We start from the raw sequence: 15,257 nt of genomic DNA on the forward strand, positions 1-15,257 counted from the left end.
TCTCTTGGAAGGATAAAGTGCTCTGCAGGCCCCTAGTTTGGTCTGGGCATGGGGAGCAGAACAGGAAGGCCCCGAAACCGAAAGGGCTGCTTGGAGGGCCTGCTGGTGGAGTGTGAGCAGCACAGTGAGGGGCAAGGTGGAGATGGGGCAGGGGTGGGAGAGCAAGGCCATGGAAGTAGAGACGGGCTCAGCTCAACAGGCCAAGGGCGGAGGGAGTCCCCCCAGAGCTGCTGGGAGCATTCGGCATTCACAAGACAGCCAGAGAGGACCCCACTTTGCTATGCCTCAGCCTTCCCACCAATCGGGCAAAGATGTGTATATGGGGCAGTACTGAGCAGGGGCCGTGGGGCGGGGGGCCCAGTGGGGGCAGCTCCTGACTCCTGTCCAGGATGCTAGCAGAGCCCAGGGAAACGCATCCATGAGGCTGGCTTCTCACATAAGGAAACACAGACAAAACATGGTTTGGAATTTTTTTGAAACTATAGTTACATACAGAAAATATCCAAAGAGAACACAGACCACAATAGTGACACGTAAGTCATTTCCCACAGTGATAAAAACACCTCTCGCTTTACTCTTTAAAAAATTATTTTTATTATTTTTGTAAATGTCTCCCTTGGGTGAACTGAGGGATGTAGTGCCCGTAGGGGAGTGGTGATGGCACGGAGTAGAGGGGCCAGCTTGGTCTGTGCCCCCAGGGCTCCCCCACATCTGCCGGGGTTCTTCCCCCACTCTCTCTAGGTCAGGATGCCAAGATGGCAAAGGGTCCTGGAGACAGGCCATGGGTGTTTTCTCCTTTCTAACAACATGGTTGGGACATCCCCAGTAAATCAATGACACCCCAGTGAGATGCCACAGGAGGTTTGTGGCACCAGCTCCCAGGAGTGGCTGGGACATACCACCATCTCCCAGGGTGCCTGTCTCCACCAGGCTGTAAGGCTCAGCTGCTGAGGTGACTGTTAAAGGGTGGCGGCTGGGGACAGCGATGCTGGGATGTGTTACCACTCCTCTTGGGCACCCCCAGACACATGACCCTACAAGGAAGGCCTTGTGTGGGTGCCACCCTGCCCCCCCATGCCCTTGGGCTGCCAGAAATAGTGGGCTATATGCCCACAGCACCCAGGAACCCCTGGTGTGCAGAGCCCAGCCCATCTGCCACCCCCATCCCCAAGGACTGCTATAGACCTAGGACTGCAGAGACAGGGCTGAGAAGGCCCAGCCACATACCTGCCCTGCATAGAGATCTGCTGCCTCCCACCCTGCCCCAGCTAGGAGAGCCTTTGGGCGCCACCCCTTTGCTGGCTCAAATCTCTCACACATGCACCCAAACACAGGCAAGCCTGCCCTGGCCTGGCTCCTCCACCACATGGTCCTCTGGAATCCAGAAACTCTACAGAGACGGTGTCCATCCCCAAGAGATGCTGAGATGCAATGACACAGCACCATCCCCTCTACTCACGAGACCTGGCACATGGCTATCTGAATGTCATCCTCTGGGCCTGCCGGGCAGGGGGCAGCCCTCGAGGGCAGTGGGACTCTTGCCAGGGTGTGCCCCCGAGGATGTGCTGGGGGCTGGGGTGGCATCTTTGTGGAGGGTAGGAAAGCAAGCATAGCACCTCTGGGCACCCTCAGTGGCCAGGCACAGATGGCCTTGCAGGAGGGGTTCCCCCATAAGCCCCGTGCCCTAGGCTGGAAACAAGAAGCTAACCAGTCTTCTCAATATAACTAGGCCAGCTGCCCTGGGGGGAGAATTGGCTCAGAGGGCTGCCTGGGCTCCGCACTGGGATGAGGCACCACTCTACCCCAGGCCTCCCTGCCTCCATTTCTCAGTTCCCAGCTTGAGGGCTGGGAGAGGGAGGGACCACACAGCAAGGCCAGGCCTGCAGCTCTGCACTCTTGCTGCCAGGGCTCCCCAATATGCTGAGCCTACAGGGCCCGGGAAATGGGGGGCTAGGTCAGGAGGGGGGCGGGAGTGGCAGGGACTGCTCTGAAGCATCCGGTAGGCCAGGCCAGGGGCAAAGGAAACGGTTCTTTGGTATCTAAGCAACAGAAACCTATTGCAGAAGAGCCGTGTCTCCTAAGCAAAGGAGGAGGGGGCCAAGCTTTCCCCTTTCCAGCAGCTCTGAGGGTCCCAGGGGCCTCCAGGGAGGGCTCCTTCCCCCGCTGTGAGGCCCACACACTGAGGACTGCTCACTGCAGGCCAGGGCCACGGGGGCAGCAAAGTTGAGGCTTGAAGAGCTCCCTCCAGCGAGAAACCAGGTTGCCCAAGGACTGACCTCTGTGGGGGGGCCCCCCCCGACACAGGGCCAGCATCATGGGGGATGGCCAGCCCACTCAAACCCTCCCCCAGCCAGGCTAGCTTATCACCAGCAGCCCCCACCCACAGCTTCCCTCACAGGCTGGGGATGCTGTGCCCTCAAGGCTGAATACACAAAATAGATTCTCTCTTGCTAAATTTCATAACTTATAGAAGAACCTGTAAAGAGTTTAATTTTTTTCCTGGGAAGAGACAATTTCACCCTGCATTCCGAAGCATCTGCTGAGCCTGGGTGGCCAAGTCCTGCCTCTCTGGGGCAGCCGGTGGGGTGGGGGGTGCGCTGGGGCCGCTGCAAGACCCCGGCTCTGGTGGGGGGTTTACATGGAGATGTAGTAACAAGGACCTTTGGGCTCTGACCCCCAGGCCAAATCAAAGCTCCCCCAATGTCCAATCGCAGCTATGCCTTTCCCTCAAACAAAACAGAAAGTAGGAAACAAGGGTGCCTTTTTAATTGCAATCAAATATGCCGTCTGAAGTCAGCGTGCTCCCCGAGCCCGGCCCAGGGGCCGGGCACGGCCCAGAGCAGACGGTGTGCCTCACTGCGCCACTGGGGGCCAGGGTGTGGCCACTGGGCTTAGCCCCATGGTGTCCCTGAGCCACCGTTTCCTCTGCAGGTGGCCCAGCCTCCGGTGCCTGGGACAGGGGAGGCGGGGCAGAGCGCGAGGCGTGAGCACTCACACCTTCGCACACGCATGCAGACTTTCCAATGTTCGCATTCATTCCTTCCCCTCCGTTGCTCAAAGGTCAGACAGCATGGTGAAGCCACCGCTGGGCAGGCGTGGGCAGCACAGCGGAGCCGCCTACTTCTGTATCTGGAACAGGAAGAGCCGCAGGTTGATGTTCTTGGCGGCCAGCAGCTTGTTGCACTCCACGGAGTCGACGATGGGCAGGGGCACGTAGTCCGTCTCGTTGCTCTCGTTGGTGAAGACGAAGTGGTAGATGACCGGGCTGATCTTCACATCGTCATAGGGACCCTTGAGCAGCAGGAAGGAGCACTCCAGGGGCGCCGTGACCTTGCTCTTGAGGAGAAGCTGGAAGGAGAGTGTGCGCTTGCACGACAGGTTGGGGTTACGCTCTGAGTCGTTCACGCGCGCCTTCAGGACCCATGTCTGGTTCAGCACCGTGAACCTTGGCGTCTCGTAGTACAGGCGCGTGATGAAGTCATCCGTGCGGTACGGCCGAAACTGGACCTCTGTGGAGACAGACAGGCCGGGAAGAGCCGGCAGTCAGTGTGGGCAGGGCCGGGGGTGGCGCCTTCCAAAGGCCGAGCGAGGATAAAGGCTCAGCCAGGGAGGAAGGCAACTTACCAGGAGGACACAGCGTGCTCTACTTGTCACAAGGCAAATCAAACGCAATTATGGCAAATGGAGGCGTACACAAGCTTGGGGGAAAGAACTACAAACAGAAGTAACACGCATTAGCTGCAGGGAGTCCGGAGGCTGAAGGAAGTGAGCGGCCCGACCCTCGCTGGCCTCCCTCTTCGCCCCCCCCAGGGCCCAGCCCAGGCAGAGGGAGGCCCACCCAAGGGGCGTGGGTAAGCAGACACACAGACAGGATGCGTTCTGAGAACAAGTGCACTTTATTGGTTCTGATACAGAGCTGCCAGAAAAGCCGGCAGGCGGGCGGGCAGGCAGGCGCGTGGCACGTGAGCCTGCGTGGGGCGCAAGGCAGAGCACTGGCGTGTGGCCCAGTGCTGGGCTCCTGTGCTGTCACACAGTTCTCTCAGCACAGCCCGGGGCCCACGGCCCACGAGTCCCTCCACGGAGGTGGCCAGTCCTTCCTGTGTGGACGGGGTTCCCTGCCCGGCCACCGCCACCATCATGATGCCTCAGCCCGCCCAGACCCACAAGGCCTGGCCTGGACTGTTTGTGCCATGGCGCCCACCAGGGCAGCTGAGGCTGCAACTAACCAGGGGCCACGACCTTCTGCTGCTGAGGCTGCCGGGCCCTTCGCTCTCAGGCCTGTGCAGGCCCACACCTAGCCAGGCCTAGTCCAGGCAGCACGGTGTGACTGGTTGCCTGGGACCACCCTTGATGCTCTGAGCCGGCTGCCTGGTGTGGGCTGAGCAGTAGAGGGCTGTAGTCTCCCTGAGTGGCCCCAGTGTCAGCAGGTGCTTCTTGCTGTTCTCTGTATCTGGACCAGGCCCTGGCCTGGCTCCTGCTCCCCAGCATGTCCAAAAGCAGTGGCAGTGGCCAGGCGAGCCCATGAGATCCAGTAGGCCTGAGCGTGGTCCAGCCTGCCCGTCCCTGGGCGTCCACTCCCAGCTCTGCATTTTGAGCTGAGCACCCTCAGCTCATTCAGGAGCCCTGCCCCTGAGCATCTTCTTGATGGCCTCAGGAGACCCGTGGCCACTGCAGTAACTGCCTGCAGGCAGGACCGGATGTGCTGAGTGCTCTTCTTGCCTTTGGCTCCGCAGGGCAGGCCCCTAGCTGCTGGGCCCTCCAAGACACACCCCCCTTCTGCTTAGACACTGACTGTCCCAAGGACTGTGCAGCCCCACGCAGTAGGATGTCACCTTGTTGGGGTGGCAGGCCCAGGGAGGGGAGGCAGGTGGGAGGGCCTCTGAGAGCCATGCAGGTGCCCCTGGGGTCCTGCCCCGGCCCCTCCCCTGCTTGGCCTCTGGCCTGTCTTCTCCCCCAAGGTGTCCTCCCATTCACCAAAAGCTTGTCCACAGCCTGGCCTTCCAGCATGGTCTGTGCCCACTGCTCAGAGCCCACTGCTCCCCAGCACCCCCAGCCTGTGCGGCATGCAGTGGGTGGCAGGGCGCCTCACCTGTGTAACCGATCTTCTCAAAGCTGAGCAGGCTAAAGATGCTGTTGTAGAGCTGCATCTCCTTGCGGTGGCTCTGGTCCATCTCGTCTAGGATCTCCATCAGCTCATTGCCCGTCTTGGTTGGGTGGGCACATGCAGCCTCGTGCACCGTCAGCTCGTGGAAGGGGCCATGCCACGGGCAGCCGATGCGCTTATATTTGCACTGGGTCACCCTGGGGAGGAGGCGAGCACCGTGGTCACAGCCTGCGCCCTGTGGGAGGTAGCTCTGCCCAGCCCTGCTCATACAAATTACGCCTTGAAGGACATATCCACCGTGTGCCAGCCCCCAAGAAGGGGTCAGAGTATGTGGGAGAGACTGAGAGAAAAGGAGCACGTGAGAGCTGTGAATATACATGCCACCTACACCCTTTGCTGGGAGGACTCTCTTGCTTGGCAACAGTGGCCACTGACCATGGTCTTGGACCCTATGCAGCTTCGCTTTATGTGAGGCTTGCCGGCCTGACCACTGGCAGACAGCAGGGTCAGCCAGCAGGGACTGGGTTAGGGTGCCCATGCAGCTTCACGCTAAGCTCCCAGAGCTGGCCAAGGACAGAGAGCCTCTAAGAGGTCCCCATGCAGCCAGAGAACCTTGGAGAGCCAGGGTGATGTCCAAACAGCCACTGGGTCCAGATCACAGCCCCCTGCCCTCTGCAGGGCCCACCCCTGCTCCCCTCCAGGGCCTGGGCCCCAAGCAGCTTCACCCTGGCCCATTCCCTCCAGGTTGCCACTGGGCTATGTGTGCAGAACCCAGGGCCAGGGCAACAAAGACCAGCCAAAATAACCCACATTCTGGGGCCTCGCCTGCAGCAGGGTGGCCTCCAGCCCCATCCTGGGCTCCACGCATGTGGTTAAAGCTCCGGCGGGCAGGCCGGCCCAGGAGGTTACCTGTCCTGACACTCCTCTTTCTGGTGCCTCTCCAGGAGGGAGCGGGGAAACTGGCGCAGGCAGAAGCCACACTCGGAGGGCAGCTCGCTCACGGCTTTCTCCACAGCCAGGTTGCGGCAGCAGAGGCTCTTACTGATCTCACAACGACAGTTAGGGCATGTGGCCTGCTCCTCCTTCAGCCGGGCATCTGCTAGTAGGTGGATAAAACAGCCAGCGCACATCAAGTGACCGTTAGTACACTGCGAAGAAGGAAAGGGAGATGAGCTCACAGACCTGCAGGAGGTGCACACACGCACGCACCAGCCTGCCCCACCGGCTCCAGCTGCAGAAGGGCCTGCTGGCCAGGAGAGGCAAACAGAGCCACTGCTCAGGAGGAACGGGCCTTGGGCGCCTGGGTGGCTCAGTTGGTTAAGCGACTGCCTTCGGCTCAGGTCATGATCCTGGGGTCCCGGGATCGAGTCCCGCATCGGGCTCCCTGCTCAGCAGTAAGTCTGCTTCTCCCTCTGACCCTCTTCCCTCTCGTGCTCTCTGTCTCTCATTCTCTCTCTCTCAAATAAATAAAATCTTAAAAAAAAAAAAAAAAAAAAGGAGGAACGGGCCTTTTCCGTGGAACATGGCGAACACACAGCCAATGGGGTTCCTGTGGAGAGGTGGGTGACTCAAAGAGAGCCCTTGGTGGCTTGCAGAGGTGACAGACCTCCACTGAGGGAGGCCCACAAGGGTGACTGGTTTGGCCACACTGGGGCTTGGAGCCTTTTCCCATCCCAGGGGCCAGGGACTGTGTCACGGGTCCCCCAGACGCCCTGACTTCAGGACACCTACAGGAACACGGACTCTTGTCTGAGCACAGCAGCGGCACTTAGCCAGCAGCTGCCGAGTAGGAGCAGACACTGCTCCCCTGTGCTGGGGGCCTGGCCCCTCCACTCCGGCCCTCCTTGGCCGGCACAGGGGAGAAGGCAGCTGCCACCCACCCAGTGAGGCTGGCTTCACACGGGGACCTTCCTGAAGGCTGCTGGCACAGAGCTGGGGTGGGTGGGGAGACCCAGCTGGCCTGGGACAAGGGTGTTGTGAGCACAGTGTATGCCTGGAGGAGAGAATGGGAGCTGCCAGCAGGACAGACTGCTGAGCCGGGTCAGCAGGAGGCAGGCCCCCTTCCTTTGGGAGCCTGCAGATCTGAGGCCCAGACACTGGCTGTGGCCAACATGCCCGTACTGGGAGTCCATGTGCACGCAGACAGTGGGCCTCTGGTTCCACAGGCACATCCTGAGGACCCATGTGGTGCCGTTCAGGGAAGTACACAGGCTGTGGGCCTGGCCCTCCAGGGGTAGGAGAGACCCACAGAGATACAAGAGCAAAAGACTTGAGCTGAGCGTCCCCTTGGGGCAAACACAACTCCCCAGGCCTGGCCCTGGCTGGTAAAAACCTGCAGGGGCAGAGGTCAGGGAATGCTGTGGGGGGCAGGTAGGGGTTCTGCTGAGGGTAGCTGGATTTCCACTTGGAGACTCTCCTGCAGCCAGCTGAGGGTGAGCAGGCAGATGGCACGATCACAGGCCTTGCCAGCAGCCGGCCTGGGCTCCCCAGCCAGGACAACCCTCCAGAAAGCCACTGGGCCACAAGCTTCCCCCGAGGTCCGGGACACTTCTAAGGGGGCACTGCAGTGCAGTGGAGGCCTGGCCACACCCACACACATGGGATCCTCGGTCAACACCAGCTGCCATCCCATCATTTCAGGGGTCTGCGCACCCTGAGCTGAGGAGCTGTGGGAGGCCGAGGGAGCTCTTGGCACCTGTGTGCCAGGCCTGGGGGCTAGTGAGTGATGGGACTTACGTGTTAAGGACCAGTGCAGGTGGGAGGGCTGGGGACAAAGGCCTCATTCACAGAATCCATGTCCACACAAACACCACAGACTATTTGTGCCAAAAATCTCCATTTCTAAGTCAGGCCAAAAATTAAAATGTGCAAGATGAGGGAGGGGAGCTGGCTGCGCTCAGGTTTGGAGGAAAAGGGACTGGCAGGGGTGGGTCAGTGTCAGCTTTGGACACATGGGCTGGCGGGGTGGGGACTCTCAGAAGCAGCGGGGATGAGCGGAGTCCTGCTCACGGGAGCAGCAGGCTACCCTGTCCACCCCCAGAGGTCAATGGAGAAGCCAGAGATGCGGTGGGTGAAAGAGAGCGCAGGGGACACAGACACCACAGGCCCCCGCCACCCGGTGGGAGGCAGAGACCAAGGGCCCAGGGCATGTGTTTAATCACAGCCCCCGCCAGGGGCCTGAGCCCGGCAGAGACCTGGCTTCGCCAAACCATAGCCCCGGAGAGAAGACTGTTGCAGCTTGCAGAGGCATAGAAGGACGGTGTTCAGGCTAACCACTTAGTCATGGGAGGAGGAAACTTCAGGGTGCCCCCTGGAAGTGAAGCCACAACCACTGCCTGGCACCTCCGAGGGCCTGGCTGGACACCAAGGCCCTTCACTTCCAGGGCCTGCAGGATGCCAACTCTGGGACCCCCCCCACACCACAGACTCTGGTTCTCGATGCCTTCTGGTGAGAGGCTACCTGGGCAGGGCCCAGCTCCGCAGGCACCACTTGCCTGAGCAGAACAGCAACAGAACCCACCTGGCTTCTCTTCTATCTCAAGGTGGCGCAGCCAGGGTGTGGGGCTAAGGGTGAGAGACTTGGATGGAGTCTAGAGCCTCCTGAGGAACACCAAGGTTGCCAAGTATATGACACCTACCTCCCAGCACTGCCCTGAAAGTCCACTGCTCTGGTGCAGAGCGGACCTGCATACCCCTCCTGGCAGGTCTCTTCTAGAGCCTGTGGGCTGCAGGAACATCCAAGCTAGCTCTCACCCCCTTCCTCCTGGAGTTTTTAGATGCAACACAGGTTTAGGAGAAGCAGTACTGACCCTTGCCCTCCTCTGGGGAGAGGTAGGGTCACTGCCCCTTAGGCCCCAACAGCTCAGTTGTGAGACGGAAGACAGTGAGCCAGCAAGATGCTGCAGAGTGCTACTGGCCCAGCCAAGGGACAAGCTGACATCCACATGCAGCCAGCACCTCACCAGTTACCCAAGGGGTGTTCTTCGGTAAAAACCAGATGGCTGCCCTGGGCCCAGATGACATCCAGCCCAGGTGGTCTGTCCACAGCAGGGTGGATCACCATGCTCCAGAGCCCTCCCCGCTACCCAGGTCCTCCTCGACCTCCTGAGCAAGACTCCAACTCCACATGCAGGCCTGGCCAATTGGTAACGCAGACTTAGCCTCCTCAGCAGCCAGGCTGGACTGTACCTACCCTGACTTGCCCAGCTGGAACCTGGCTCCCAGAGGGCTCTGCACAATGCCAGCTGCAGGCCAAGCCTCCGATGGACAGCTAAGGCAGGCCAGAGTGCCCCACTCCACACGCTAGAGCCAAGCCCCCAAGAGCCTGGGTATCCCAAGCAGCAGCTCCTGCAGCGCCCACCCAGGCTGCCAGGAAGATCCTGCTGGTTGGAGGGGCAGGGAGAGGGGCACCCCGATTCAGAACATTGTAGGGCTCCCCAGGACAGATGCTGGCTCAGTCTCTAACCTACAGGTCATCAGCAGCATGACCCTGGGCTTGCTGCTTTCTTCTTGGGCCTCACTGTCCTCAGGCACAAAAAGTGACAAAGACAGGACTGGCCTCATCATGTGCTGAGAGACGGGGTGAGACATGTACGACTGAGCATGGCTCAGCCCCCAGCACATGACAGGAACAGAAGGAACACCCACCATGGCCATCACACAGCAGAGCCTGGCCAGCCCCTCACAAGGCCCCCACCTGGAAAGCCTCAGAAAGGACCCCTGGCACAAGCACGCGATTTCAGCAAAAGCTCCTCCCTCACCCCAGGAGGCCCCAACCCCACCCAAGCCGCAGCAATATCCCCCAAGCCCCTCCGCAAACAGCCCAGGAGTGGACATTCGTACCTGCCCTCTCAGGACACCACCCAGCAACCTCTCCCTCTACAGGCCACAGGCAGCCCATGTGCACCCAGGCCAGCTTCCCCCCGGGGCTAAGGGGAAGCTGCCTGTACCGTCCAAACTCAGGAGGAGGAGCCCTGACTCCAGGCCTTGGGCTGTAAAGGGACCTTAGAAAATACCACCCCCCAACTCCTGGAAACCAAGCCTTGGTCAACAGGCCTTTTAGGCCCTCTTTTAAGCCTGGAGTACATGGTCCCCTCAAACACTGGGGGCTCCAGGAAGGCTTGGCACCTAGGCCCATGTGAGCAGCCCACCCTCCAAAGGACAGCTAAGGGCACTAACCCCAAAACTGCTGCTCAGCCCAGCTGGAGGTCCCTCTCACCATGCTCAACAGGGCTGCAGGGCACCCTATGTCCCTGATGTTTGGCCTGAGGTCTCAATTTCTTTATTCAAGGGAACTAAGAAGAGATCTCACCGTGTCCAAGGAATGCAGCTTTACAGCCAGGACTCTAACACTCCACCAGGTTTTGGGTCTGAAGTCCTGGACCAACAGCTCCCAATATCACACAAGAGTTAGGACTCAGGTGGGAACCAGTCATTCCCATAACCAGGTTCTTGTTCAGAATGTAGATACTCCGGATTGAAAGGCAACTCAAATGACAAGTAACCACCACAAAAAAATACAGGTTCTCACGTAGCCAGAGTTCAGAAACTTTCTCCTCTCTATGCTCTTGTTTTCGAGCTCTATTCTGCCACCTTTCTTACCTCAAAGCATGAGCCAGGAGCTAGGGAAGACGATCCCAGGTCAGCTGGGTGGGCAGCCTCATGGGGGATTCCCTAAACATCACTTTGAACAGAGGCTGCAGTACCAGGCATGCTGACAACCACTGGGGGCTCCCCAAGGCCTGTGACCACACTGGCTGGGGCCTGGGCAAACATGGACCCACCTCTGCTTCCTAGGCCTTTTACCAATATGACTGCCAATCACATAACCAGTTTCCCCTGCCAGGGCCTGAGCCGAGTCCTGGTGGAGACAGGAGACCTTAGGGGTGAGAGGCACAGGAGACATACCCAGCCCTCCCACAGGGCAGAAACTGGCAGGTGCCCCAGTCAAGTGAGGACAAGCGTCCTGTCGCAGGGAGAGAGGATGGCCACTGCCTCTGTGGGGCCCCAGAAGAAAAGCAGGAGTGGGGAGGGGGCACCCAGGCAGAAGGGGCACAGGAGCAACAGGTGGGAGGAGGGGGTGTGCTGCTGGCAGGTCACAAAGCCACTCGGGGGCCACATCCTGGGACACCCCCGACTACTCCTTCCTGAGGGGGGGTCACAGGAACTCTTCTGGCTGAGAGTGTGGTGAGGGGTGGTGGAGCTAGGTGGCCCCTCCCTCCAGATGCGGGTCCACAGCTCAGGGCCTCAGCTGATGTCAACAGGGTCCTACCAGGTATGTCACACAGACAACACACTGGGTCTTGTGTGAAAGGCTTCGGGGGGAGCCCAGGAAGATCAGGTTGTAGTTTCAATGATCCAGGCACCACCAAGGCTGTTTCCTCCAGAAAAGGCACTCAGACACACAGGGCGGGGGGAGTGGGGGGCAGGTCACACTGCCCTGGTGCTATACAGTTCTGCATCTACGGCAGATGCCCTGTTGCCCACCCTGCATGAGTATCCCTGCTCCAACTCCAGCCCTCCTGCCCCCCGCTGCCTGCCCCAGTGGCTGCCTGGGACTCTGGAAGGTGGCCCCATACCCTGTAGGGCCGGTCACCAAGGCCACACCCAACACCCGCACAAAGAACATCAAAGCCGGCACCTGTTGTACCCACTCCGTCCCTGACCTGACCTAACTTAAAGTAGGCCGTGGTGAAAACCATTTGCACGAGTGCCTTGCTCTTACACCAAAGCAAGTCCCAGCCCAGGTGTGTGTGGCTTGACGTGCTCGATGCGTGGGACAGCCAGCTGTGTGGGGCCAGGGGCTCAGACTCGGAAACAGGGGGGCAAGTCTGCTGGAAGTGAGCTCTGCCCGCCGCCACCACCACTCCCCTGTGGCATGGAGGTGGGGTCTGGTGGCCACAGGGCAAGCTCTCAAGTTACCATGCACTCAGCCAACTCCAGGGGCCCACGGAGCTGTCCCCCCCAGACTCAGCCAGGCACAGCGCACAGGGCTCACCATGGCCCCTGGCTACTCTCCTCGCCCCAGAGCTGGGCACCATCTGAGACAATCCCCAGACACAAGCCGCGTGTCCTGGTGGGGTCAGGGGAAATGCTGCTGGTAGGAACAGAGAATGGAACACACCACAGGCCCCAGAGCGGCCGCCAGAAGCAGCCAGTCAACACGGCTCACCAGAGAATGGAACACATCACAGGCCCTAGAGCGACCGCCAGAAGCGGCCAGTCAACACGGCTCACCAAAGAAGGCCCTCAAAAATGAAGGGGCGGGGCGCCTGGGTGGCTCAGTCGGTTAAGCGACTGCCTTGGGCTCGGGTCATGATCCTGGAGTCCCGGGATCGAGTCCCGCATCGGGCTCCCTGCTCGGCGGGGAGTCTGCTTCTCCCTCTGACCCTCCTCCCTCTCGTGCTATCTCTCATTCTCTCTCAAATAAATCAATAATATCTTTAAAAATAAAAATATTGCTGTGCACTTTAAAAAAAAAAAAATGAAGGGGCTGAGCCCAGGCCAAGAGGTGATGGCCAGTAGTGGGCCCCAACCAGGGACACACAGAAAGCTGTGTGTCTGCCTGTTTCGAGACAATGTGTGTAGGGCCTAGGCCATTCATTACCAAATCCTCCTGGGAGTAAACCCAACTCAGATGGGACGAGGCAATGACACAGGTCTCTAGGCCCATCCCAACCACTACCCTCAATGTCCCCATCCAGGGTCGTATGCAGTAGGGAGCCACCAAGAAACCTTCCCTCCTTCCTCTGGCTCATCCCTCGGGCCCCTCGTGGGCACGGCTATGCATCCAAGCAAGGTGTGCCCCCACCCACGGCACGGCTTCCAGCAGCCAAAGCAAGTGCTAACCCATGGAAGGACTCTAGTCAAACTTTCTAGAGTCTAGAGCTCTGCTACTGATATGTTCTAGAGCTTTTTCCAGGCCTCCAGAGATGAGAGGAAAACAACTCACCATCAAGGCCCGCCTGTCACTTGGGAAGAATGGAGGTGGAGCAGGAGGGCCAGTACCAGAGCCTACAGCTTTGGCATCATGGGCTCTCCTTGCCTAGCAGGCCGTTCCCAGGGAAGCTGCTCAGCACAGCCCATCAGGCCATGGGGAGGGCCACAGGTCAGGGTTGTCTCAGCTCCTTCACTGTCCCTGTCACAGCTGCTTATCTGCCTGCCTCCAGCCCGCCCAGGACAGAGCTCAGCTCCCAGCACAGCGTGGGCTGGTTTGAACCAGCCAGGCTCACGGGCCCCAGCACAGTGGTTCTGGCCAGAGGCAGAGCTTTGGGTCTGTGCTGAGTGGACCAGGAAGCACCATGTGGCCTGTTACGTCATCATGCCAGGTCCAGGTCTAGCCCACTCACAGGACGAGAGACCCCCCCCCAAATTCCCCTGGGACCCTCCCTCCAAACCACTGGTGGCTTGGCTTTTTAGAGCTCTCATCTAAGACCCAAGGAAGGAAAAATTCCTACACCTGAAAGGATCAAAAGATCATGGGCAAGGGAAAAGGGGGCTGGAGAGCGCCCAACTCTAAAGGGTACCCCCAAGGCTGAGGGGCTATGGGAAGCACTCCCCCAATTGGGTCAGAAGACCTATGGTATTCCTGAGCTAGGGCCTCTCGCCAGGATAGGCTGAGAGGCAGTACCCTCCACCCAAAAAACTCAACCCACTTCCCTGCCAATGCCTTCTCTTTCCTCTCTGCACACCAGGGTCCTCCTAAAAGCTACCTCACGCCAAAGCAGGAAAGAACTTGGAGATCTAGAGACTGGGGAAATGGCAACCCAGATTAGCCTTGTGCTGCTTTCTACAAAAATGATCCTCTCACCCATGGCCCCCAGTTTGAGTAACAGCAGGAAAACAAGGCCCCATCAGCTATGACCAGCTCCTCTAAGTGCCAAGAAAGATGATAGAGAACCTGTTCCCTTCCTCAAAGAGGTTCTTGGAAGAAGGGGTATCAAAGTCAGAGGTGGGGAGGAGGTGTTGAGGTGGAGAGAGACAGGTGAACAAAGAAGGCAGCACACTGCAAACTGACCTGGGCCGGAGTGTGGCCCCTGCTGCCGTGTGATGCACTGGTAAGACCTACCTGGGCCAAGGGCCCTCTCTGATGGCCGTGACTGGCTAAGGACTGAGTCCAGCCACCATTCAGGATCCTCACATGGAAAAAGGAGGGTGGACACATTTCCTGGAGTGCTGGTAGCCTAAGAAGCCAGGCGTGGTGTGGGTACGGCGGGATGGGGTGGGAGTCTAACTTGGGGCGTAGCATGTCTAGAAAGCAGAGCACGAGGTCAGGCTGGGAACAGAGAAGGGACCCAGACTGGGGCTTCATGCAGCCGGTTCATCCAGACCGGGAATGAGGGGAAGGGAGAGAGGAGGGAAAGAGATGACCCTATCCTTTCAGGGTTCTTCCCAAATAAAAGGGAACGAGGATTCTTTCAACTGGGAGATAGAAGATATACAAGAGCAGCTTGAAGACAGCTTTCGGGGGTGTGGCTGCTAAAAAAAAATAGAGAATAAGGGCGTGAGTGAAGAGGAAACACCAGGGTCTCCCGAGTCCAGGGAGCTCAAGGATGAGGGGAGCCGACGCTGAGGAGTGTGCGGGGGCCTTTGTTACCAGCTTTCTTGGGGGTCAACTTGAAAGGGTGGGCTGGGGAGTGCTGAGGTGGGGCAGCGGGGAACGCTGAAAAATAAAGAAGCGAAAAGACTCGAATCAAGAAGCAAGGGAAGTCAGAACAAGAAACTGATTATGAGTAGGAAACAAAGTCCCGAGAGGAAGAGAATCAAGAGCTTCCGAACGGACGCCAGGAGTCCCGACTGCTGGGCCCCGGAGCTCAGACCTGGCTTCCGAGGGCACGCGGTGCCCGAGGAGGGGGGGGAGGGGGACGGCCGCGGCGGGGCTGGAGCCGGGCTGGGTCGGGGTCGGGCCGGCGGCCCTACCTGGTACACGGAGGCCTTAGGCAGGTCCAGGCAGACGGTGCAGCACAGCACCGAGTAGAGCCGCTCCTCCAGCTTCCCGCTGCCCGCCGCCGCCGCCGCCGCCGCCGCCTCGGCTGCCTCGGCCGCCCGCAGCCGCTTCTTGGGCGGCGCGTCTGGGTCGCCGGCCGCCTCCTGCAGCTGCCGGGCGCCGGCCAGGCCCGCCTCGTCCGGGAGCCCGGGCCCCGCCGCCTCGCCC

General features: G+C 59.7%; 1 protein-coding gene across 6 annotated transcripts in view; it reads right to left on the minus strand.

Moving 5' to 3' along the window:
- Nucleotides 1–570: 570 nt before the first annotated feature.
- Nucleotides 571–15,257, minus strand: part of ZFTRAF1 (zinc finger TRAF-type containing 1) — a 17,866-nt gene continuing 3,179 nt past the window's right edge. For 2 of the 6 annotated variants that reach the window (XM_073893424.1, XM_073893419.1), the window contains exons 2-4: nucleotides 6,014–6,252; nucleotides 5,090–5,301; nucleotides 571–3,509 (exon numbers count right to left, since the gene is read on the minus strand). In XM_073893424.1, the coding sequence (XP_073749525.1) occupies nucleotides 3,118–3,509; nucleotides 5,090–5,301; nucleotides 6,014–6,252 (843 nt within the window). In that variant the 3' untranslated portion in view covers nucleotides 571–3,117. Of the gene's footprint in view, nucleotides 3,510–3,624; nucleotides 3,713–3,873; nucleotides 4,757–5,089; nucleotides 5,302–6,013; nucleotides 14,971–15,022; nucleotides 15,157–15,257 lie in introns of those variants that run through there. The other 4 variants (XM_073893418.1, XM_073893420.1, XM_073893417.1 and 1 more) reach the window with 4 other exon arrangements.

This window comes from Callorhinus ursinus, unplaced genomic scaffold, assembly GCF_003265705.2.
Source record: "Callorhinus ursinus isolate GAN/ISIS: 27379988/994484 unplaced genomic scaffold, GSC_fseal_2.0 scaffold5, whole genome shotgun sequence".
Taxonomy (NCBI): Eukaryota; Metazoa; Chordata; class Mammalia; order Carnivora; family Otariidae; genus Callorhinus; species Callorhinus ursinus.